This window comes from Sturnira hondurensis, unplaced genomic scaffold, assembly GCF_014824575.4.
Source record: "Sturnira hondurensis isolate 20B ecotype Veracruz unplaced genomic scaffold, ASM1482457v3 Scaffold0009178, whole genome shotgun sequence".
NCBI classification, from domain to species: domain Eukaryota; kingdom Metazoa; phylum Chordata; class Mammalia; order Chiroptera; family Phyllostomidae; genus Sturnira; species Sturnira hondurensis.
Window position 1 is genome coordinate 2,434,479 of NW_028081809.1, and position 26,191 is coordinate 2,460,669.

General features: G+C 42.6%; 1 protein-coding gene across 2 annotated transcripts in view; it reads left to right on the forward strand.

The window, feature by feature from the left end:
• Positions 1-26,191, forward strand: part of AFF3 (ALF transcription elongation factor 3) — a 576,292-nt gene that overhangs the window by 524,463 nt on the left and 25,638 nt on the right. For both annotated transcript variants that reach the window (XM_037056780.1, XM_037056779.1), the window contains 5 exons: positions 611-1,337; positions 1,386-1,789; positions 7,425-7,549; positions 14,837-15,038; positions 17,333-17,454. In XM_037056780.1, the coding sequence (XP_036912675.1) occupies positions 611-1,337; positions 1,386-1,789; positions 7,425-7,549; positions 14,837-15,038; positions 17,333-17,454 (1,580 nt within the window). The remainder of the gene's footprint in view (positions 1-610; positions 1,338-1,385; positions 1,790-7,424; positions 7,550-14,836; positions 15,039-17,332; positions 17,455-26,191) is intronic.

Genomic DNA, 26,191 nt, shown 5'->3' on the forward strand with positions numbered 1-26,191 from the left:
AGCTGCCAGATCACATGGGGCTCACATAGGTCTCCTGTAAAGTGGAAGCTCCATCCCACTCAACAGGCCATCTCCTCAAAGTCACTGCTCCTGCGAGTGTGTGGCTGTGCCCCACTTGCCTTCACCACAAGAACTATATGCTAATTCTTTGGGACTATAGGTTCCATTTAGCCCCCTCTTTGAATTTTCCTCCAAATTTTAAGTCTTACCCCCCAAAATGAGTGCTTTAACAGGGCCCCCACACTATTACCCAGTTAACTTTTGGAATCTCATTTATGCATGTATATATAATTATAAAACATATACATTGTATAACACTCAAAGATGGTGGAAATGGGTTCTAATGAAGTACAGTGCTGTCTCTGAATTTTTCCTAATTGGTTTCAAAGTATTGTGCTGACATGTAAGTGACCTGGGACAGGAAAGGGACACCATCCGGCATCCTGTGTCCCAGAGAGCTGTCACACTTACTCCTGGGCCCAAGTTCCTTGTACGGAATTCCCATGGGCTTTCTGCTCATACACCTAGAGGAATAAGGGAAGGTAAACACAGCCAGGCCCCTTTTGAGTCTGTAATAATGTTTTGTTTGTTGCCTGTTTTCTGCTTTTAGGCTGAACCCGCGTCCTCTAACAAGTGGCAGCTGGATAAATGGCTGAACAAAGTTAATCCTCACAAGCCTCCTATTCTGATCCAAAATGAAAGCCACAGCCTGGAGAGCAATCAGTACTACGCCCCGGGGAAAGACCAATTGCAGGACTGCGGGAAACTCCCCGATGGCTGCCAAACCAGCCTGAGAGAGAAGGACCTCAAGAGCGCCTGCAGGGAAGAGCAGAGGCCAAGGACAGCCAACAAGGCCCCAGGGACTAAGGGGGTGAAGCAGAAGTCCCCGCCCGCGGCGGTGGCTGTGGCTGTGACTGCAGCCGCCCCACCGCCCCCAGTCCCCAGTGTGTCCCCAGAGAGTGTGCCTGCGCCCACGCGGAGGTCTGCCAGCAAGAAGCCCCCCAGGCGCACGGAGAGGACCTCAGCTGGTGATAGTGCTAACTGCCAACGGCAGGAGGAGCCCACAGAGGCGCTGGGGGCAAGCGCAGCGATCGCTCCTGAGCCCACCAAAGCCAGGCCCTGTGGCAATAGCAGGACAAGCCACCGCAAGGAGCTGCGCACCTCAGTCACCTGTGAGAAGCGCCGCACGAGAGGCTTGAGTAGGATTGTCCCCAAGTCCAAGGAGTTCATCGAGACAGAGTCATCATCTTCTTCCTCCTCCTCAGACTCCGACCTGGAGTCAGAGCAGGACGAGTACCCTCTGGCCAAAGCACAGGCTGTGGCCACTGCCTCTGCCTCTGCCTCTGCCTCTGCCTCTGCCCCTGCCCCTGCCTCTGCCCCTGCCCCTGCCTCTGCCGCTGCTTCTGCTGCCGTTGCTGCCTCTGCGAGTGACCAGAGGCTCAAGGAGGCCACCAGCAGCATCAGCAGTGGCGGTGGCCCCCGTGCACCTGTAGGCTCCATCAATGCCAGGACCACCAGTGACATCGCCAAGGAACTGGAGGAGCAGTTCTACACACTGGTCCCCTTTGGCCGCAACGAACTTCTCTCCCCCCTGAAGGATAGTGATGAGGTCAGGTCTCTCTGGGTCAAAATTGACCTGACCCTCCTGTCCAGGATCCCAGAACACTTGCCCCAGGATCCTGGGGTCTTAAGCACTCCTGCGGCTAAGGACGCTGAGAGTGCACCTCCAAGCCACCCCTCCGACACACCCTCAGAAAAGGCTTTGCCTAAATCCAAGAGGAAACGCAAGGTAGGCTTGGGGCTGAGGGACTGGTGGGAAGGAGGGCTGTCCCTCAACTTGTGGTTGAGGTGACAGAGCACAAGTAGGCTGCTGGTCTGGTGTGTGAGGCAGCAGTTCTGTGTGTCTTTACCCGGCAGACATTCATAGAGTACTTACACACGCCAGGTGCTGTTGTAAATAGTCGACATAGCTTAATTCAGTTAAACCCCTAAAACCACCCAGCGAGGGAAGTGCCATTATTATTCCCATTTTATAACTCTAAATAATTAAGCCCTGTGACACTGCATAATGAAGTAGGTATGCAGGAAATCTTTACCCAGTCAGTGCGCCAAGGCAAGCTGGAAGCTTGGCCTGTAGAAAAGCTAAACACGTGATGAGTCCCATTCTTTGCTGGAAGGGATGCCAGGCAGTGGGAGAACGGCCCTGTAAGAGGATCACCAGCCTGAGGCCTCAGAGCTGCCATCTGTTGATCCCGGTCCTATTGATCAGAGTTTGGTGGTAGAGAGGGGTGGGAACAGGGCCCTGCAGAGGAGGGACATTTGAGTATAGTCTTGTGCCCCTTAAAGACTGGGATTCATGCTGAGAAATGCATTGTTGGTAATTCTATTCTTGTTCAAACCTCCTAGAGGGCAGTTACACAAACCTGGATGGTCTAGCCTATTACACAGCTAGGCCATATGGGATGGCCTATTGGCACTGGGCTATAGGCCTGCGCAGCCTGTTACCCTACAAAACAGCATGACATTAAGTCAGGCACAAGAGAACATGATGCAATCAAGAGACAGGTAAACAGGAGATGTATGAGGCTGCTGCCACAGTAAAATGGCATAGGGGTTTGCAGAAAACTTTTTTAATAAGTAGAAAGAGTACACTGTAAAATAACAATAAAAATATATATAGTAAACCAGTAACATAGTCATTCATTATCATTATGAAGTATTATGCATTGTATATAAATGCTGTGTTTTTATATGACTGGTAGTGCTGTAGGTTTATTTGCACCAGCATCACCTCAAACACGTAAAACATTGCACTATGGTGTTAGAACATCACTAAGTGATGGGAATGTTTCAGCTCCATTTTAATCTTAGGGGACCACCGTAGTATATGCAGTCCATCATTGACTAAAACATCATTATGTGGCGCGTGACTGTAATCAGAGGGTCAGGGATGAAGTGGCACCAAGAGAGGAGAAAAGTTAAGCACAGGAGTGAGAAAGGCAGTTCAAATACAGGGAGAACTGGAAACACAGGGGGAGCAGCCCAAATGCTCAGCAGTTTCAACGATTTTTGCCTGGGAACTTAGTCATAAATTGAAGCCAATTTTGAGGATTTTTGTCCTCTCCTGTTATGTATCTTCAAGAGTAACTTGGACCACAGTGGAAAACACAATGGGTGACAAACCAAATGTTGCAGGAATCATGGATGGTTCCCAAATCAGGACAGAATCATTAACAACAATTAACACATATGTATGTCTTCATGAGGAATGCTGGTCTAAGCCCTTTGTACATTTTAAATCATGTAATCCTTATAACTTTATGAGGAAAATATTACTGTCATGCCCATTGTACAGATGAGGAAACTGAGGCTCAGGAGCCTAAAGTGACCTGCCCCAGGTTCACTAGGTGATAAGGGGCAGAACCAGGAATGAGTCCAGCCTGTCTGCCTCAGGGTCTCCCAATAAGGAGCCAGCCTTAGGTTGTGTATCATTTTCCCACAGTGTCCATGCTCAGGAGAGCGTGGGCTGAGAGTTTAATGCTTGTGGTTGCCATCTTCAAATTCTTCATTTTATCTTCAAATTTGTGTTTTTTAAGTGAAGCATGTGTGGGACCACATTGAGCTTTGTCTCACTTGCAGCCCCACCTATTTCCCTAAGACAGATTCTGCCTGCCCTTTGTACTCCTGGCCCTTCCAGGGATGGGGCTGCTGCCCTGAAGCCCCAGGGGCCAAGGGGCAGGCACAGTGAGGGTCAGGTCAGGATAGGCACCTTGCGCCACCACAGTCCAGGTACTAAGTAGTCCAGGAGAGGAGACTGCAATCCCCTAAGGGTGGCATGTTTGCCTTGGGTTGGGGGTTGGGCTCTGGAAAGGGAAAATGCCCAGCTGGACCTCCCTCCCCCTCGACAGGTGGGTCCCACAAATGGCAGGCAGTGGTGGGCCGCACATGCACCCAGTCACAGGACAGGATTCCTGGGCACTTGAGAGTCTGCACTCACTCCCCTAAGTATGCCAACCCCTGAAAGAGCACAGTATAAAATACCAAGTAAATACCACCATCCATGGAAGATCAAGAGAGAGACTTTGACAGAGAGGAAATGTCTTCTACTTTAGTACTTTACATGTTATTCTTCCTTCTTTTTTATAAAAAATTGTAGTATAATTAACATTATATTAGTTTCTGGTGTACAGTGTAGTGATCCTATATTTGTATATATTGCAAAATGATCACCACAATAAATCCAGTTAACATGCATCTTCATATGTAATTATAAGTTTTATTTCTCCTGGTGAGAATTTTCAAGATATACTCTCCCGTCTACTTTCAAATATGCAACAGTATCATCAACTGTAGTCCCCGTGCTGCACCTTACCTGCCAGGACGTATGTAACTGGAAGTTTGTACGGTTTGATCTCCTTCACCCATTTTTCCCACTCTCCCTCCAAACCTCTCAAACTCTTAGACAGTTGCCAATCTGTTCTCTCTATCAATAAGCTTGGGGTTTAGTCTTTTTATTTCATTTTGGTTTTAGATTCCACGTATAAGTGAGATCGTGCAGTATTTATGTTTTCCTGTCAGACTTATTTCACTTAACATAATGCCTTCGTGGTCCATCCATGTTGTTGCAAATGGCAAGATTTTATTTTTTATGGCTGAATAGTGTTCTGTTGTTTGTATATATGCTATATATATGCTATATAATTTTCTTGATCCATTCATCCATTGATAGGTATGTAGGTTGTTTCTATATCTTGGCTGTTGGAAATAAGACTGCAGTGAACATGGGGTGCATATTGTCTTTTCAAGTTAATGTTTTCATTTTCTTTAGCTAAATACCCAGAAGTGGAATTGCAAGATTATATGATAGTTCTGTTTCTTATTTTTTACGAACCTTCATACTGTTTTTCATGGTGGCTCTGCCAATTTACATTGCCGTGAACAGTGTAGGATGTTCCCTTTTCTTCACATTCTCGCCAACACTTGTTATTCCTGTCTTTCTCATAATAGCCATTATGACAGGTGTGAGGTGATAACTCACTATGGTTTTGATTTTCATTTCTCTGACAATTAGAGATGTTGAACACCTTTTCATGTACCTGTTGGCCATCTGTATGTCTTTCCCTGGAGAAATGTCTGTTCAGCTCCTCTGCTCATTTTTAACCAGATTGTTTGGGGTTTTTTGCTATTGAATTCTGTGAGTTTTTTATATATTTTGGTTATTAGCTCCTTATTAGATATATGACTTGCAAATATATTTTTTTCATTTTGGTGATAGTTTCCTTAGCTGTGCAGAAGCTCTTCAGTTTGATGTAGTCCCACTTGTTTATTTTTGTTTCAGTTACCTTTGCTTTTGGTGTCAAATACAAAAAAAAAAAAAAAATTATCTCCAAGGCAAGGATCTTTTCCTGCCTTTTTTTTTTTTTAGATTTTATTTATTTATCTTTAGAGGGGAAGGGAAGGAGAGAAGTATCAATGTATGGTTGCCTCTTGTGAGTCCCTTGCTGGGAACTGACTTGAAACCCAGGCATGTGCCCTGACTGGGAATCGAACCGCGATCATGTGGTTCGCAGGCCCGCACTCAATCCACTGAGCTACACCAGCCAGGGCCTTTTCCTGCTTTTTAAACAAGGGGCCCAATATTTTCATTTTGTGCTGAACCAGCAAATTATATAGTCCTCCCTGGCCTTCTGGGGGATCTGATCTCTTTATTTCACTTTCTTTGTAAAATGATGACACCTTGGCAAGGGCATTGTCAAGGTCAAACAATATAATCCAGTAATATGGGTTAGCTCATTTCTTCTCTACCCCTCTTTCTTCATGTTTTCCAGTAGATATCCTGCCCTTCTTATTACTTTTGGATTAATTTGACCACTCATCCTTAGGTGTTTAATTAATTGATGAATGAATCAGTCAGTCAATCACTTGGGATTGATGGATACATGGATGGGCTAATGGAAAGAAAGAGACAGAACAGAGAGAGAAGAGGTACATAGATATATAAGAAACATACAGAGATAGAAGTTGAAAAACATAGTTTGGAAATATGGATAGCTATATAGGCATACTTAGATGTACATAAAGACATATATATAAATTCCACAATGTGCCCTGGCTGGTGTAGCTCAGTGGATTGAGCGCGGCCGGCGAGCCACATGATCGCGGTTCGATTCCCAGTCAGGGCACATGCCTGGGTTGCAGACCAGTTCCCAGCAGGAGACTCACTCGAGGCAACCATACATTGATATTTCTCTCCTTCTCTCCTTCCCTTCTCCTCTAAAGATAAATAAATTTAAAAAATATTTTTAAAAAAATTCTACAGTGTTCTGTGTTTAAATAATTTTATTATTTATGGCCTTTTTAAATTTTAACTTCTGAGACTTCATTTATGCCAAGCCTGACGTCCAGCTAACAAAATCTAACGAATCATTGTTAAACACAGAGAAGTGAAGGGACATTTTCTTAGCGTTCTTTACTCAGTATCTGAGGTTTAAGGCCTCCAGTGTGGGGTGCAGGAAATGGGACCTATAGATCTGGCTGCTAAAGGTGCAAAGTCTCACCTTGCTGGAGCCCTGGAGCCCAGGCCTGGGATTCAGAGCTTTAGTTTGGGCCCCTTAGGGGATACAATTTCATTGGGAGCCTTTGGGAGCCTTGTGAGAGAGGCTGTGTTACAATCCCAGCTAGAGAGAGAAAGTCAAAGTCTTTCCATCTTTGTCACTGACACTCGTCTTCTGGAAAACTCTGTTAAGAGCCCTGAGTATGCCATTACTGTGATCCTGCTATCTCACGAAAAATGGAACTTTGCCGAGTGCACTTGCATTACACCTTAAAACATGTCTAAAGTTAAACATAATCATGGGAAAAATGTAATCCAAGTGCTATTTTATAAAAAGGTACTTTAAGGATTCTGAGATATCATGAAATAGTCATTGTTAACTGAATTAAGGCACCAAGAAGTAACAGCCCTTGCTTGAAATTCATAAAACCATGAATTTCAAAAGAAAGGTTCAAGCTTGCCGCTGCTATCATGGCATTAAGCCAGAATGGGTTGTTGATTTGGATATCAGGAACACCAAGATGAGAGATGTTGGAGCTACAGTGTGAATTTGGGACAGGGCGTCTTTGGAGGGCCACATCAGGTCTGTTGATGGTAACGTTTTGCCCTGAATTTTGATCACAACGCTGTGCATTTCCTCTCACTGCACTGTCCGTAGTGAAACTGGCAGATTTCATTCTTAACTTGTTGAGGAGCTATTGGGAGCCTAGACCAGAGCCAAGGAGGCTGCATTCCTATTGCTGCTCTAGATGCTCCAGAGGGCCTAGTAGGCTGCTCTCCCAGAGGTCTTGCTTGGTGGAAGTTGGTGATAGGAGCTCATTACAATCCCTTAAAATCCATAGTTGATTGGTTTTTGCTTATTTCCATGCAGTTTGACAACGAAGATGACTACAGGGAGATTAAGAAGGCCCAGGGAGAGAAAGAGAGCTCTTCACGACTAACTGCCTCTGCCAATAATACTTTGTCTGCTAATCATTGCAACATGAACATCAACAGGTATGTGTGCTTCCTCAAAGACAGAGTGAGCTAAAGGGATCTCTGAGTCTGAAAGTCGTGTGTCATAGGGGAGAAGTGCCAGATTTTTCATGACTGCTCTGGTCTAGGTCTCCAGACTTGCTTTGCTTCGTTTCACCTGAGGCTGATAATCATGCCTGGGTATGTGCCTCATGTCACAGCTCCAGGTGTGGGTGAGTGAGTAGTTCTTTGTGACAAAAGACCAGTTACTAGTTCCACACAGTTCTGCACTCCCAGAGACACACTTTTCCTCTGAGAACTTAATAACTGAATTTTCAATCCATTATTTAATAGCTCCTGAGCTCCTAGAACACTAAGCTTATTACACAGATAGAGAAATATAAACTTTTTTTTTTTGAGAAATATAAACTTTGAGCAGAATCTTCATCTGAGACACCTGGAGCTCTTAGATATAGACTAAAATTGTGGCATTAGATAGGATCTGTGTTTGCAAGGTTAAATGGCCTCCAGGTAACTCCTCTGAAGGAGTTCCAGATGGACCCACATTGTACTGAATCCCCTGTGTGACAAATGTCTTTCTAACAAGGCAAGGTCCCGGATATTTATCATAAGCTACTAGTTTCTCATCAGTCATAGAAGCTCTTTCCATTTAGAAATACCACAGCTCGGAAACCACTTTCCTCTGCTAAGACACTCATTCTCCCTGACTATGTACATAGAATTTTTAAGGGGAGATTAATGCTTCAGCACAACACATAAAAATGTAAACTGGAAGGTTGGGAAAAGACATAGAGCAGCATTAAAACTCAGAGAGGAGACTGGAGACAAGGGCACAGGAGCCAGGCCCACTGCAGTGGTAGATCACCTTGGGAAGGAAGGCCAGAGATCCTGAAGGTCCGAGCAGCAGGGAGAGCCACACGTGCAAGCTGACCCTGTCCACAAATTCTGTGCCAAGTGGACAGTATTCCAAAATATTGGAAAAATGTGAATAGGGGAAATATGGTTCCAAATAGTCTTTCAAATGTGCAATATAGTTATATATATGCTTCTTTTTGCATTAGTTTGAAGCGACCTTTCTAGCAGATACAGTAACTACCATGATTTCTAAGCAGTGATGATTATAAACAGTATCCAAGATGCTCAAGTTCAGTGAGAGATTAATGAAAATGAGGATGTGACTTTTTCCATCCAAGTTCATGGAACCCAAGATACAGAAGCTCTTGCAGGAGAGCCTTTGCCTGGCAGAGCCTGCTCACTCTGGTGGTTTCATGTCAAATAATGCAACAGTGCTTATGAAAGTGTTTCTGAGTACTTTCTAGGAAAGTTTGTCTGTGTAATCCCGGATTTGTGATGACTGTTATCAAGTTATACCCATGTGGTATGATGAAGAAACCCCCTATATAAAGTGATCACCCATCCCAGAAAGGAGATCCAAAGAAAGTTTCCTTGGTCAACTTGACTATATAAAATTATAATGATGAAGAAGAAATAATCATATGTCCAAAACAGCATTTAATAATAATTTACTTTTGCATGGACATTTAAAATCATATATATATATATATATATATATATATATATATATATATATATAATAGAGACTTAGAAATAGGACTTTTTCATTCATGTGTCAAGAAATAGTAGTATTCAGACTGTTCATAATCACCTTCAGCATCAGTGCCTTCATCATCACTCGTTGAGTCACTTTGATTGGGCCAAGGCAGTTTTCTAGAATGCATCTTCTCACTTGTAAATTGTTAGCTATCCATTGCTTTTTGAACCAGAAATCTATCACCACAGACTTCTGGTCAAGATGGAGGCATAGGTAGATGTACTTTGCCTCCTCACACAACCAAAAGAAGGACAACAACAAATTTAAAAATGAAAAATAACCAGAACTGCCAGAAAAATGAATTCTGTATGAAAGTCCAACAACAAGAAGTTAAAGAAGAAACAGTCACTCAGACCAGTATGAGGGGTGGAAAAGGGTAGCTGGGGTACAGAGGACTCTCAGCAAGGCGGTGGCTGATGGACCAGACAGTCCCACATTTGCATGCAGATAAACCAGGAGGAACAACTAGGGAGCAAGACAGACCACACAATCCAGAATTCCAGCATGGGGAAATGAAGCCTTAAAACCTCTGACTGAAGCAGAGAGGGAGGATGCTCCGGGACTTCTGCCAAGATGGAGGCATAGGTGGAAACACTGTGCCTTCTCCCACAACCAAATTTGAACACAACAAAGGTTTGGAGAACTAGGACACACCCAAAGACCAGAAAACGGAATTATACGGAAGTCCGACAACTACGAACCGTTCAATGGGGATGGTAAGAGAGGCGGAGCCAGCTGGGTCGGGCAGGACAGATCCCTCAACCTAGGCGTGCAGGCAGCCCGGAACCAGTCAGGGTGTGGGGCAGGGCAGACTGACCGCGGTCGCACATTCGCGCACAGTGAGACGGACCACACAGGCCCCAGGGGGTGAACCCAGTGGTGGAGGGCTGACAGCAGTGGCACACTCACGTGCAGTGGAACGAAACTCGTGGGCCTGGTGACGGTGGTGGCTGCGGTGCCGGGGCCGAGGCGGGAGGTGGCAGAGGGAAGCCATTGTCCCTATTTGACCCCGCCCCCACATACAACGTCACAACCCAGCAACTTAGTTGCCCTGTTCTAGTGAGCACTTTAGGGCTCTGATCCTGCTATGGAACAGGCACGAACAGCCCAAAAGATGGTGCAAGAAGAACTCAAAGTCCCAGAGCCAATAACTCTCAGCGACCGAGAAATTGCCAGCCTCTCAGAAGCACAATTCAAGACACTATTTATCAGGATGCTCACAGAACTGGTAGATTATAGTCACAAATTAGAGGAACATAGTCACAAATTAGAGGAACATATGAAGGCTAAACTAATTGAAATGAAGGGAGATGCACAGGAAACCAATAGTGATGGAAAGGAAACTGGGACTCAAATCATTGGAATGGACCAGAAGGAAGAACAAAACATCCCACCAGAAAGGAATGAAGAAATGAGAATTCAAAAAAATGAGGAGAGGCTTAGGAACCTCCAGGACATCTTTAAACGTTCCAACATCCGGATTATAGGGGTACCAGAAGGGGGAAAGAAACAGCCACGAGTGGAAAACGTATTTGAACAAATAATAAAGGAGAACTTCCCCAGTCTGGCAAAGGAAATAGACTTCCAGGAAATCCAGGAAGCTCAGAGAGTGCCAAAGAAGTTGGACCCAAGAAGGAACACACCAAGGCACATCATAATTACATTAGCCAAGACCAAAATGAAGGAGAGAATCCTAGAAGCAGCAAGGGATAAGGGGACAGTCACCTACAAAGGAGTACCCATCAGACTGTCAGCGGATTTCTCAAAAGAGACCTTACAGGCAAGAAGGGGCTGGAAAGAAGTATTCCAAGTCATGAAATCCAAAGACCTACAGCCAAGATTGCTTTATCCAGCAAAACTTTCATTTAGAATGGAAGGACAGATAAAGTGCTTCTCAGATAAGGTCAAGTTCAAGGAGTTCATCATCACCAAGCCCTTATTATATGAAATGCTAAAGGGACTTATATAAGAAAAAGAAGATGAAAAATATGAACAGTGAAAGGACAGCAAACACACAGTTATTAACAACCACACCTAAAACAAAAGCAAACCAAGAGGACAGCTAGATCAGGAGTGGAACCATAGAAATGAAGAACACATGGAGGGTTAGAAACTGGGGGTTGGGAGGGGGAGAGGTGGGGAGAAGGCACAGAAAATAGCATAGATGGTAGGTAGAAAATAGGGGGGAGGGGGAGAATAGTGGGGGAAATATAGAACCTAAAGAAATTGAGACACGTGGTTATAAACTAAGGGGGGGTAGAATGGTGGGGGAGGGAGTGTGCAGGTGGAGGGGAATGAAGGGGGGGAATAGAACAACTGTAATGGTATAATCAATAAAATATATTTAAAAAATAAAAAATAAAAAAAAATAAAACCTCTGACTGAAAAAACCTGTGGTGATTGAGGCAGCAGGAGAAACTCCCAGCCTCACAGGAGAGTTTGTTAGAGAGACCCATGGGGTCCTAGAACCTACACAAACCAACCCATCCAGGAATCAGCACCAGAAGGGCCCAATTTGATTGTGGGTAGCATAGGGAGTGACTGCAAGCAGATCAAAAGCTGAGCAAGCCACATTGTTCCCTCTCAGACCCCTCCCCCACATACATTGCCACAATCTAGCCACATAGGTTGCCCCGCCCTGGCAAATACCTAAGGCTCTGCCTCTTACTACATAAACAGGCTTGCCAAGACAAAAAAATAAGGCCCAAATTAAAGAACAGATCAAACCTCCAGAAAAAATACAAATAAGAGATGAAGAGATACAGTCAACCTACCAGATGCCGAGTTTAAAACACTGGTAATCGGGATGCTCACAGATATGGTTGAGTATGGTTGCAAAAGAGAGGAAAAAGTGAAGGCTATGCAAAGTGAAATAAAGGAAAATGTACAGGGAACCAATAATGACAGGAAGGAAACCAGGACTCTAATTAACAGTTTGGAGTAGAAGGAAGAAATAAATATTCAACCAGAACAGAGTAAAGAACCAAGAATTCAAAAAAATGAGGAGAGGCTTAGGACCCTCCAGGACAACTTTAAATGTTCCAACATCCAAATCAGACGGAGAAGAGGTGCCAGAAGGAGAAGAGGAAGAGCAAAAAATTGGTAGCTTGTACGAAAACATAATGAAAGAGAACTTTCTTTTTTTTTTTAAAGGTTTTATTTATTTATTTATTTTTAGAGGGGAAGGAGAAAGGGAGAGAAACATCAATGTATGGTTGCCTTTTGTGCATCCCCTGCTGGTAGTTGGCCTGCAAGGAACCGGTTTGCAACCCAGGCATGTGCCCTCACTGGGAATCGAACCGCGATCGTCTGGTTCGCAGGCCTGCACTCAATCCACTGAGCTACACCAGCCAGGGCTGAAAGAGAACTTTCTTAATCTGGCAAAGGAAATAGACTTCCAGGAAGTCCAGGAAGCTCAGAGAGTCCCGAAGAAGTTGGATCCAAGGAAGCACACACCAAGGCACATCGTAATTACATTACCCAAGATCAAAGATAATGAGAGAATCTTAAAAGCAGCGAGAGACCCTGGCTGGTGTAGCTCAGTGGATTGAGCATGGGCCTGCGAACCAGAGGATCGTGGTTCGATTCCCAGTCAGGGCACATACCTAGGTTGCAGGCCAGTTCCCAGCAGGGGACACACGATACATTGTGTCTCCTCAGCAGAGGCAACCATACATTGATATTTCTCTCCCTCTCTCCTTCCCTTCCCCTCTAAAGATAAATAAATAAAATTTTTTTTTTAAAAAAAAGCAGCGAGAGAAAAGGAGACAGTTACCTACAAAGGAGTTCCCATAAGACCATCAGCTGGTTTTTCCAAAGAAACCTTATAAGCAAGAAAAGGCTGGAAGGAAATATTCAAAGTCATGAAAGGTGAAGACTTACATCCAAGGTTACTCTATCCAGCAGTTACCATTTAGAATGGAAGAGCAGATAAAGTGCTTCCCAGATAAGGTCAAGTTAAAGGAGTTTATCATCATCAAGCCTTTATTGTATGAAATGTTAAAGGTACTTATTTAAGAAAAAGAAGAAGATCAGAAATACAAACAGTAAAATGACAACAAACTCACAACTATCAACAACTGAACCTAAGAAAACAAAAACAAAAATGAACTACGCAAACAACTAGAACAGAAACATTCACAGAAGTAGAGATCACATGGAGGGTTATCAGCAGGGAGGGAGAATGGGGGAAAATGGGGGAAAGGTACAGGGTATAAGAAGCATAAATGGTAGGTACAAAATAGACAGGGGGAGGTTAAGAATAGTATAGGAAACGGAGAAGCCAAAGAACTTACGTGTACGACCCACGGACATGAACTAAGGTCAGGGAATGCTGGTGGGAGGGGTGGTACAGGGCAGAGGGGAATAAAAGAATGAAAAAATGGGACAACTTAATAGCATAATCAATAAAATATATTTTTAAAAAGAAGTCTATCAACACAAATTCTATCCCTAAACATGTCTATCTGTATAATCTCTAGAACCGTGGCTCTATCATTCAAGGCCCATGTTTGTAATTTCTACACTGTCACCACCAACTAAGGAAATTGCTTTTTGAAGTGACTTTAATGGCTTATTTGCAGTGATAGCCAGCACATACAATTAAGAAATCATAACTACAGGAATAATAACTAAATCTTTGTTAAGTGGATTTACTTTTTTTAACTGACTCTATCAGGTAACTTCTACAAGCTTCCCAAATTAGGAATGATTCAGTTTCTTTTAGGCTAATGTGCCTCTTCCCAATTTTTTCTCAAAGTTAAGTAATGGAGAAAGTCTTATCTATATAATATATATAGCAAAAACTCAAATGTAAATAACTCCATTCTCTGATAATTAATTTTGGGGGTCAGGGAAGTTACAGACAATAGTTTTAAAGGAAATAAGGAGCTAGGAATCAGAAAGTGTAACTTCTGATGAGCTTTCTGTTCTGTGTTTATCCTGATCAGTGTCTCATTAGCTCAGAAACCTAACAATGGAATGTTGCTTCTTGCTTTGTAGGTTATTCTGAGATTCTGTTATTCTTCGTGTAATAATTAGTGTAAGCTCAAGTGTTATCAAAAGTCCTCCCAGAAGTAGGGAACACTGCCCGGGCTTGGTGGTTTGGTTGATTGGCACATGATTCCATACACCAAAAAATCGCAGGTTTGATTCTCTGTCGGGGCACGTACCTGGGTTATGAGTTCAGACCCTGATCAGGTCATGTATGTGTGTATGGGAGCCAAGAAACTGATGTTTCTCTCTCCCTTCTTTTTTCTCTCCCTTCTTTTCTCTCTAAAATCAATAACTATATCCTCAGGTGAGAATTTTTTTAAAAAGAACTAAGGAACACATATATCATTTGAGTGACTTTCTCATTACTTGCTGTTTACACTTACTAGGAAAACAGGAAAAAATTGTTGTGTATTTTGAGATCCTTGGATGAAAAAACTTGGAAAATGAAGGTCTTATTATTCTTAGTTCTTTAACTCCAGAATTACTCTTCATCCTGTAGGACACGTAAAGAAACAGTGAGTGAAATTTGCTTATTGTTTGTTATGGTCCTAATGCCATAAAATTGTTTCCTGGTGTAATAACTCCCTGTAAATGTCTTCCTCCCAGCAGGTGTTAAACAGGAGGGTAGGGTCATATATAAAATGTTTACCTCCCCCTGTGCTGGCTCTGTGACATTCCATTACTGTGATTTTCCTTTTCAGCTTGGCAATACCCATAAATAAAAATGAAAAATTGCTCCGGTCGCCCATCTCACCCCTCTCCGACGCCTCTAAACACAAATACTCCAGCGAGGACTTGACGTCTTCCAGCAGGTCCAATGGCAGTGGTCTGTTCGCATCCGCCACCTCCAACAAAAAGCTTAAGGCTGATAACCAGCTGCAGTCTCATGCTGGAGACCTCGCGGTATGTTGGTACTCTTCCTGCCCTGATTAAAATGAAAATGAAGCACAGCACAGCCCTGTATTCTACCTGTCTCTAGCCCAGCACAGTCTGGAAATATGCTTGAGGTACCAGAAAGGATCCCTAAGGCTCTCCTGGGAATTTCCCATTCTGAAACGAAATTGTCCCAAAATAATACTATTGCCGGACAAAGTAAATTGAGAGTTTGGGACCAACCCACCTTTCCAGTCAAAAAGATTCCTTGACCCAGGACTGAGCTAACCTAGGAATGGAAACCCCAGGCCAAAATGTTGGGATTTCCACTTCAGCACTGAGTGACCAGTGTAGCAGCCAAAGGGTGGGACCCCTACCACCACGGCTTTTCCAATGACCTGCTCAGGGGTGATTCTTGCACCCTGCACTCCCCTGGGGAAAGGCAGGGAGTTGGGAGCCACAGTTTGTCTACCCTCAGGTCTTAGTGGCCACATGACCTTGGGTCACATACTTCATCTCTCTGAGCCTGTTTCATTTGCAAAGTGGTATCATAAGATTTAAATGAGATGATGTTATCTAAAGAACTGGACACATGTGGATACCTGTGCAACTCACACTACAGTTTAGTTCCCCTTTACAGCCCCACTCTGTCTGCCAGCTTGTGGCCCTGGACCAAGCATCCTCTAGGGTACATTATTTCATTCCAAATCTCTCCACTGCATTCTCTTAGGTCCCTGTGCCTATTAAACCAGCAGGGCTCTGTGAGGCTGGGAAAGACGAGACATGAGAATATGACTGCCAATGAGATGGAGGGAGGCAGTTCTTAATGCTTTAAGCCATGACTTAACAAGACAAAAAAGGTAGTAGAAGGTCTAGCAAGAGCCTAAATCTTATTGGATCATCAGGAAATTAACACCCTTATGCACTGTTATTTGGAAATAATTATCTTTAATTCTGAGCCGCAAGAATCTGAGAAAACCACGTTAGAAAAACCTGAAATAGAAAGCTACCAATTCAGATTTAAAAACAAAACTTTCCTTGCCTCTAGATTCTTATATCACAAGCAAAAAAAATTGTATGGTGTGCAGAAAATCGTTTTGAAAAAGACATTATTTAGTCATTCTTTCACTGGATGGTTATTGAGCAAGTACCTACCATGCGCCAGATACTGTGCCAAGCAACAGGGCTGCAGTGATGATCTCACAGGTTCAGTCCACGCCTGCCTGCAACCTCCCGTCTGGCTGAGGAGAGCCACTCAGACCAGGGTCACACACCCATAACTAACCTCTGTGCCTGCCAAGAAGGAAATGCACAGAGCACAAGAGGCTCTTTTAACAAAGAGGCTTGATCTATGCATACAGTCAGCCCATGTTTAAAGAAGCATTTGTATACATTCTGTTTTAATTACTTCAGAGGAATTGATTTGAACTTCAAGGCCAAAGACAGTTGTTTTCTGATCCATGTGTTACACTCTGTAAATATTGTATCCCCAAGAGTTAGAATTTTTAAATTTTTCCACAGATCAATAGTGTTCCTTTTTCAAACATATTTTAAATAATTTCTAATATTTCCCTCTGGCTTTTCCTAATCTTAACAGGCAGAGAATGAGAGCTAGTCAGTTTTTCACCTGAACAACTTCTCCTGTGTGAGGGATTGTAGATACAGCTCGGTGGTTTTGCACACTTGGTGCCTGGACCAGCATCACCTGGAGCTTGTTGGAAACGCATGTTCTCAGGCTCTACCCCAGACTGAATTGGAGACTCTGGAGGTGGTGCCCCGCCATCTGTGGTAACAAGCCCCTGAACTATTCTCATACAGAGTCAACTTAGAGAACCACTGGTCTAGCCAACTGAGAAAAGTAGGGACCTGAGTGCTAAACCCTGGGCCTCCACCCACAGTAGCTGTTTGAGCTTGGACAAGTTACTTACCCTCGCCAAACCTCAGTGTCTGGATCTGTGGGAATGGCCATACTAAGCCTTCTCTTTTGATACTGTTATGAGAATGACATTGGACAACACACAGGGTGGAGCAAGAGTATATTTACAGTTGTGAGTACACAAAACACAGAGTTTTTTCTTGTGTTATTATTTATTAGTTATTGTATTACTTTCCATACAAACAACTATAAACCTCCTTTTGCCCACCCCTGTATAGGAAAGTCCTCATCTTGAGACCTACAATGCACATATTTCTTTTTCTTTATTAAACATAAAGCACCACTGATTCTAATGCAGAGTACAGAACACAGGATATTCTGTGTAATAGGTTGCTCTTTCAGCCAAGTGGCCGGTTTCTCAAAAACTGGTATGTTGTTTGTTGTTTAGAAAGCAGCTCACCACAATTCGGAAAATGTTCTGCACAAGTCACGGCCACAGACAGAGCCGTGGTCTCCTGGCTCCAATGGTCACCGGGACTGCAAGAGGCAGAAACTTGTCTTCGATGATATGTGAGTGCGGACTCTTTGTTGATGTGGTGAGGGGCAATGTGAAATAGAAATTCCACAGTTAGAGGGTCATATGCATCTAACTTACAGTGTGGCCATTCTCATGTGACTTGGTCAGTTAAATGTTGCCCACTCAAAGGGCAGCTTAATGTTGAGTGGGCCCCTGGGTCCTGGTGGGATGTTCGAACAGCTGAAAGACCAGTGGTAACATCCAGGACATGAGGAAGCTAAGGCAAAGGGTGTTAACAAGTCTATTTTGCTAAGCACCTATAGTTGGGACTGTTCGTGGTTGTATGCTACCATAAAGAGAGGCATTTTTGTTCTGGTAAATTATAACAGGCAAGGAATAATAGTGATTCACCCCTGGAAGCTCTTTTCCTCTAAAATGCTATATTCTTTATAACAGCACAAACAATTCTTACACAAGAAAAAATATCCTGTCATCCTACACCCTATCCTATAACTGAAACCCAAGTCTAATTTCCATTCCCAGCATCAATTTAAAAGTAGGAGAAACAAGAGAAGCAAATAAATAAAAATAACATCCTGGAATGCTCTGGAGCTGAAAATAACAAATGAGAAATGATAAAAATGATACTGAAATTTTTTAGGCTCTCAGGAAAAATACTTGTCAAGGACAAACCTGCAAGGCAGACGATACGGTTTCACGAGTTTGGCTTGACGCCTGTGTTCAGTGTCAGCTGCTCACCAAGCACCCAGTCCATCTCTGTGTGAGGCACTGAGGGACAGCAGTGTGTGATAGAGAGAGATCCTGCCCTCAGGCCAGATTGTTTACAGTCCAGCCAGGGGGACAGACACTAACCACTAACCCCACCCAAAGTCAGAAAATTAAATGGTGCTAAATGTCTGCGAGTCTCAGCTTCCTTACCATAAAAAAAGTGATGGTCATGACATCTATCTTCAGGGGGTCCTCCCAGGATCCGGTTAGATGATCCTCTCCTAAGATCCTTCTTTTGGAGAATAGACAACACTGTGCAGATGTGATAACTAGTCCATTCTTGTCTGCCTCCCCTCCACTTCTCCAGCCGTAATGGCATCCGAGCGTAGGTCTATTTATCACCTCTCTAGATATCTCTGAGAAATAGGAATACTGGCTGTAATTCTCAAGGATTACCTGGGCTTCAGTAAGCTAATTTGGGCACAGATTCGGGGGTTAGAAAGCCAAATATACATTGTTTTTGTTAGTTTTATTTACTGAATGTGTTCCAAGGTCATGGATGTACGGAAGGTTAAGGGTGGCCTGGGAGGACATGTGTTTTTCTCCTCTTCCTGTGGCTGCTGTAGCCGTGCTCAGCCCCACGCACACTCTCCTTCCGGCCCTCACCACTGCCTTACCCTTCATCTTCTCCACTGCCCCAGGCGGCAAGGGAGGGGGTCGTTGTTATACAAAAAAATTTCATGGCACAAAGCTTTTCCTTTTTTAATTTTATTAAATTTATTGGAGTGATATTGGTTAATTAAATTATATAGATTTCAAGTGTATACTTCTATAATAGATCGTCTGTATATTGCATTACCCTAGACTTGAGGTTGTTTACCACCCAAAGTCAAGTCTGTTTTTGTCACCATATATTTGACCCCCTTTACCCTATTCTGCCTCCCCTGAGTCCTTCCTCCCCTCTGGTAACCACCATACTGTTGTCTGTGTCTATGAGTTTTTGTTTATTCATTTGTTGCTTTCTGTTTTATATCCCACATATAAGTGAAATCTTATGGTTATTGACTTTTTCTGTCTGACTTATTTTGCTTAGCATAATATTCCCAAAATCCATCCATGTTGTTGCAAATAGCAATAATTCATCTTTTCTTATGGCTGAAAAGATGAATTATTCTGTTGTATATGAGTATCACATCTTCTTTATCCAATCATCGATCAAAGGACACTTTGGTTGTATGCATATCTTGACCACTGTGAATAATGCTGCAATAAACATAGGAGTAAATATATCTTTACAAAAACTGTTTTAAAATTTTTCAGGTAGATACCCAGAAGAGGCATTGCTGGGTCATATGACAGCTCTATTCTTAATTTTTTGAGGAGCCTCCATACTGTTTTTCATAGTGGCTGTACCAGTTTACATTCCCACCAGCAGTGAATGATGGCTCCTTTTTTCCACAGTATCTCCAACACTTGTTATTATTTCTCTTGTTGATAATAGCTGTTCTAACAGGTATGAGGTGGCATATCATTGTAGTTTTGATTTGTATTTCCTTAATAACTAAGGAAGTTGAGCATCTTACCATGTACCTGTTGGCCATGTCTTCTTGGGAGGATTGTCTGTTCTAGTTTTCTGCCTGTTTTTTAATTGGACTGTTTATTTTTTATTGTTTTGGAGTTATATGAGTTCTTTATACATTTTGCATATTAACTCCTTATCAAAGGTGTTGTTTGCAAATATCTTCTCCCATTCAGTTGTTTGCCTTTTTTTGATGATGTTTCTTTTTTTGTGCAGAAGCTTTTTAGTTCAGTGTAGCCTAATTCATTTGTTTTTGCTTGATTTATCATCCTTTGCCTTTGAGGTCAAATTCGTAAAACCTTCTCTAAGACTAAGGTCCATACATTTTCTTCTATGTATTTTATTATTCCAAGTTTTATGTTTTGGTCTTTGATCCATCTTGAGTTAACTTTTGTAGATGGTGGCAGAGAGCAGTCTAGTTTTATTCTTTCACATGTGGCTTTCCAGTTTTCCAAGCACCATTTATTAAAGAGGCTTTCTTTAACCCATTGTAAGTTTTTGACTTCTTTTTCAAAAAGTATTTGCCCACATGTATGTGGGTTTATTTCCGGTCTCTCAATTCTGTTCCTTTGGTCTGTGTACTGGTTTTTCCCCCCAATATCATGCTGTTTTGATTATCATAACTTTGTTATATAATTTGAAGTCAAGGAGTGTGATACCTCTGGCTTTGTTCTTTTTTCCCAGGATTTCTTTGGCTATTTGGGGTCTTTCGTAGTTCCATACAAATCTGATGATTTTTTTCATTCTATTTCTTTAAAAAATGACATTGGGGTTTTATGGAGATTGCATTTAAAAGGTACAGAGTAGTTGACTGTATCAAAAAGCGAAACCCACCATGTGCTACTTTCAGGAGACACATCTCAGCTGCAAGAACAAGTAAGACGCAAAGTAAAAAGGTGAAAAATGATACTCCAAGCAAATGACACCCACAAAAAAGTGGATGTGGCCATACTTATATCTGAAATATAGATCACCAGATAAAAATGGGAACAAGAGAAAAAGATGGACATTTTATAATGATAAAGGCATCAAGCTACCAAAGCTTTTCTTCAAGAAAATGGTTTATTGAGCCAAATGCTACTCAGAACAGGGCCAGGTCCTAGGGTGTGCAGTCTAATCCACCAGCAACAGGGATAGTGAAGGGGGCAACATGTGTGCCATCCTGGAGTTGACCCATTCTTTTGTGTGTTTTGGGGAAGGAAGATGTAAGTTGTTTTGAAAGAATTAACATTGGTTATAAATTGAGAGCAGGAACAGGTAAAGCAGAGTCAGTTCTAGGCTAGGTGCACAGTCAACCAGGAAGAAATATTCACTATTTTTAGTCAGTTACGGGCAACAGTCCCGAAAGTTCACGTATGTACAGGATGTGGTGGCATCTTTTGTTTGGACAGGAGGTGACTTAGAGCTCTCCACACACATTCTGGAATGTGAGCAGTCTGTTGTTAGTTGGCACACAGCTATTAACTGCATAATTACTCTTGTCTCTCTCTCTGCCCAGTGTAATTTAATTTAGGACATCATGGAATTCTTCTCTTGTCATCATTAATTCCCTAGGTGGGGGGAATGGAATGTGAATACAATCAGCTGGTCAGCTACATATATAATTAGGGTTTGGTGGTGCAAATTGTTCATGTAAGCTTTAACCGTTTGTAAAGACAGGACATTAGAATTGTGTTTAATAACCACATGGAAATTTGCATTTGAAAGTCATAATCTCACAGTGTGATCAGACACTAAGGTACATTAGGAACCGAGGTACCCAAATCATCATACATTTCCAGCAGGTAATGTTAAAGGTGTGGTATTGAAACATGCACACGCACACAGAGAGGAAATGAAAACATAAGGAATTTTCCAATGTGTGGGCCACAAAGCTAAGTCAGAAACAGTAACAACTAAGTAATTCTACTTCAATCTGCAGTTTCTTGAACTATTTATATAAGCAAGTGTTTCTCAATCTATTGGGGCTGCAAACTAATATAATTTTGTTACTGTGTGTATCAACAAAAAGGCTGTTATTGTGCATTCTTCCCATTAGCAATATGCCTAATTTTTCTGGCTGACAGCTACAGTAAAACTGTTTCTCCTTTTATGGATACAGCTATAATAGAATTTTAAAAATCACTTTTACATATCCATCATAGGGAGAGAGAGATGTTGTGTTCCCGTTGCCCTGTGTCCCAATCGATTTGAAATCCAAAACAGTGAAATAAACATGCAACTCAAGCAGCCACTCAACCACTAAACTAAGAAAGTCCTGAGATGATTCTTCAAGTTTGAAAAGCAGAAATAAGCACTGTCTCTGCCTTGAAATAGTGAAAAAGATTGTCCCATAAGAGGTCCCAGGGCAAGGAAGTCACCTAAAATTCTGCAAAATGTTTCCCAGGTTCAGTTGGTATGTGCTAAGCACTTACGAAGTGCCAGGTACAGCGGCAGAAAGGAGTTAGGATGTGTAATTAATTGATTCTCAGCTATTAATTCATGAGAGAGGCAGGCGCATGAGTGGCCGCCCCGGAAAGGTCCCCTGGGACCACAAAACATGAGCCTCCTCCAGCTTCACTCCCACCTACCTTCTGTGGGAGCTTCCTCACGAGCAGCCTCCTGGACGGGTGAGGACCTGATTCCTGGAACTTCCCTCGACTTCTCACTCAAGGTGTCAGCGAGCCATGAAATGACCAAGGAAGGCCACCAGTAGAAGAAAAGAACAAGAGAACTAGCGCTGAAGTACCATACAGCTGCTGGAAATCCAGTTATAGTAACAGATGCTACACTGTTATTTAATTTTTAAAGCCCTACCGTGTGGCTTTTTAAAAGAGTCAACTCATTATTTTGTATTAGAAATACTTGTTAATGATTGGATAAACATATGATTCATTCAGCATAAACAGCTGAATCTGGTGGACACTCAGGAACAAACATTGAATGAATCCTGCTGAATTATAACAACATTCGGGGGAGGGAGGTATAAAACCTGCATTTTTTCTTTTTTCATGAATGTAAGGAATCTACTTGCAGGTAAAGTTAAATACACAGGCTTCCAGGCCCCTTTTTCTTTGTTACTTACCGATTAAACAGGCACCAGTTTGTGCTTTCAGGATGCAGATGGAACTGAACAGAATAACACATTTTTAAAACATGATCCAGGTCAGCTTGTTCTGCATAAATTGCAGGCTCAGGTTGGTGGCAGTGACTGCACCTCCTCCACTGACATTTAGCCATGTATGACATTCACTGCTTGACAGCCATGGGTTTAAGGTGACACTGACGTGATTACCAAACTTTTGTTTTAAAAAAATCATAAGAATTTATGTCAGTGAGTGACAGCACTTAATTCGACTCATAGCTTAGAAACTGATCTCATTAGTGCAAAGCCAGGAGCTATAAATTACTCGGTGTCATAATTAGTGACAGGGGAGCTCTTGGCCAGAGAAAATTGAGAGAGAACAACCGTGTCATGGAGGCCTCTGTGCAGAAGTCCTGAGTGGTGAAATACTTGGCTGGAAAATGCAGCCTCTGTTCCCACCAGCCATATTGCCACGCTGGGAAGCCAGGGAACCCGAGTGCCAGGATGCCTGCTGCTCCCAGGAGGATGTGCCGTCTCTAACCCACATTCCACAAGGAAGTCAGTCACGATCATCACATTCAGCCAAACCGCCAAACGGCCCATCTGTCCCATGGCATTAATAACGGGAGGCCAGGTCCTTAAACCTTCCAACATTGAGAACTGACCCCCCTCTGCCACGGGGCGCCGAAGGCCATGGCATATGAAATGTGGCTGGTGGGGAAAGAAGAGGGACTTGGCATTTGTAATGTAATTATGCCCGGCAGTCTCATAGCTAACAGGATTTTAATTTTATAGAGGATGGGAAGATTCCTGTATGTAAAAGGTCAGCTCTCTTGCAGCATGATTTAGTCAAAGGACACCAGATGAAATCTCTGCGTAGGTGACATGACTTCAAGGCAAGGCGCTCCCATGAGGGCCTGCCGTGGCCATTGCTCTTCTCCTGATGGTCTCCCCTTCTGGACCCCACCTTTACTGATTAGTACACCTTTATGTTCTTTATATGGAATTGTTTCCATTACAAAATCCCTGTCTCTTAGCTAGGTCTTTATTTTGTTCTAACCAGAACAAAGAGAAAGAAAATAGGGCCTAGGCTTGGGGGATGGAGGGGACAAAGAATTCAGACCTCCCCTTTGGAAATCTTACCTCTCTGATCAGTTTAAGGGTTTTGTAAAATTATTTTCTTTTAAATGTCACACCCAGACTACAACAACAATAGAACTGATAAGTTTCCACTTCACCAGAAAGTTGCTTTTGATGAAATGACAAGCCCTGCCGCACTCGCCTGTGCATCCTGGGAAGCACGCGCTGTTTTCTTCACATGGCCAGGAGAAGCCATTGTCTGCAAGAGCCCGCTGCTGCGAGAGACACAGTGAATAATCACTGGCACTTCTGAGAAGCTGGGTTCCAGGGACTCTGGGGTCCCAGCCAACACCAAGGTTATAGAAACAAATGCTGCATCTGAATCCTTGCTTCTTAAATGCAGTTCACCTGTTTCCTTCAGGAAGGACCTATAAAGCCAACACCACACCTGGAGTTGCTGACTCTGAACTGCCCTCATCAATAGTGTCACTTACTTGGTGCACCAAAATATTATGATTACTTAATTTTTTCAATTAGAGTTGGCATTCAGTATTAGTTTCAGTTGTGCAGCATAGTGGTTAGACATGTACGTAATTTACAGAGTAATCCCCCTCATAATTTAAGTACCCATCCGGCACCATACAGAGTTATTACAATGTTATTATCTTCCCTATGGCGTACTGTATATCCTGTGACTGTTTTGTAACAGCCAGTTTCTACTTGTAATCCTTTCACCTTTTCCACCCAGCCCCCAGCTCTCTCCCATCTGCCAAGTTCTTACACATTCCTCTTTGGAAAGAAAGTGCCCCAAAGCTTGGGACACTGTGACATCTCTGGGGCTTATCAAATGACAAGCCGATAGGATGTCAGATGATGAATTGATTTGATATGGAGTTGCCTACTTCTCTGATTTGGATTTCAGCTTCCGTAAGAAAGTTATTCAGATTTCTGCTATGCCAAGGAACCTGTTTGTTCGAACACATTGAGCTCTCGTCCCCGCCAGTTTTCACTGAACAGGCTGGTCCTTCTGGGGCTTTGTTTCCCAGAGGTAGGAATTACAGGAAGGAGTCTGCCAGCCTCTCCATGGGAATGCGTTCCGCTGGATCTTGCCACCAAGGAGAACAGAGAGCAAGGTTGCTGTAACCCTCCTCCCCCCAAAAAGATCAGGGTGGCTCAAACCCAGCTGCTGCTCAGAACCAAGGTTGTATGTTTGTAGGTGGGGTGGTGGGAGGATGACGAGAAGAAAAAAAAAAAAAAACATTCTCTTTGGATCAAGAGCTCAGGCTGTTTTTGCTGCTGAGAGCTCTTATAACAAAGGTACGTGCGGCTGAGCATCACCTGTGTAGATCACACAAGCCCTATTTGTGATCTGAAGAGCCCCAGATATGCAATTACGTGTATGATGTTTAATTGAACTTTAATCAGGTTTGCTCATGTATGCTCACAAAACGCCATCACAAGAAACAATGTAAAGAATGTTATTATCTAAACGAGAAACAAAAATTTTAGGTTTTCAGTGTAAACAAAATAGATTAGTTGACAAATCTGTTTGAATGCCGAGGTAATCAGATTTCACTTTAGTACCTTTGCCGGATTCTATTCTATAACCACCACAACAGTGACAACAATTTTATTTTCCTCCTGGCTTGAATGTTGCAGTTGAAGTGATGCCTTCAGGAGAGCATGCATCCATTGCACCACAGGACAATTTGGGTGACGTCCCATCAATCCCCTTTATATTACATTATATTATATTATATTATATTATATTATATTATATCAGATCACCTTTATAATGATCTGGTGTAGGAGTGTAACACTAGAAATCACCTAAAAGGAGAAAATAAGCCAAACCTCAGGCAATCTTCAGTGAATCAGTGTAATGAGCTCTCCTTTCTATGCAAAGATGAGAATTCTAACTAATGTGTTGTGAATGGCCTCTGGATGATACATTTTTTTCAGCCTCTCAGGTTACTGTTGTAGCTGCTGTGATACAGTCAGAAAATTAGACATGTTACTTATCCATATACACTATTGTGAGAGTTTATGACTCAGCCTCCATATCAGGTTTAAAAATACATTCATGTGCTGCAAATAAAAACACCATCGATTGAGGACCCCATTTAGGAATTAGGAGCCACTGCTATCCGTAAGAGTAACTTAGAAAGCTCATGAAAACTAAGATGTCATAGCTTAATATCAAGAGAATCCTCTCATGAAAATGAAATGTATTTTAAATGATGATCTATTAGCAACAAGACCTACCAAACAGGGCAAGAAAAAAAATGACCAACCTCATATATAAGAGTGTAGAACAGATAATGATGTAGAGAATTTC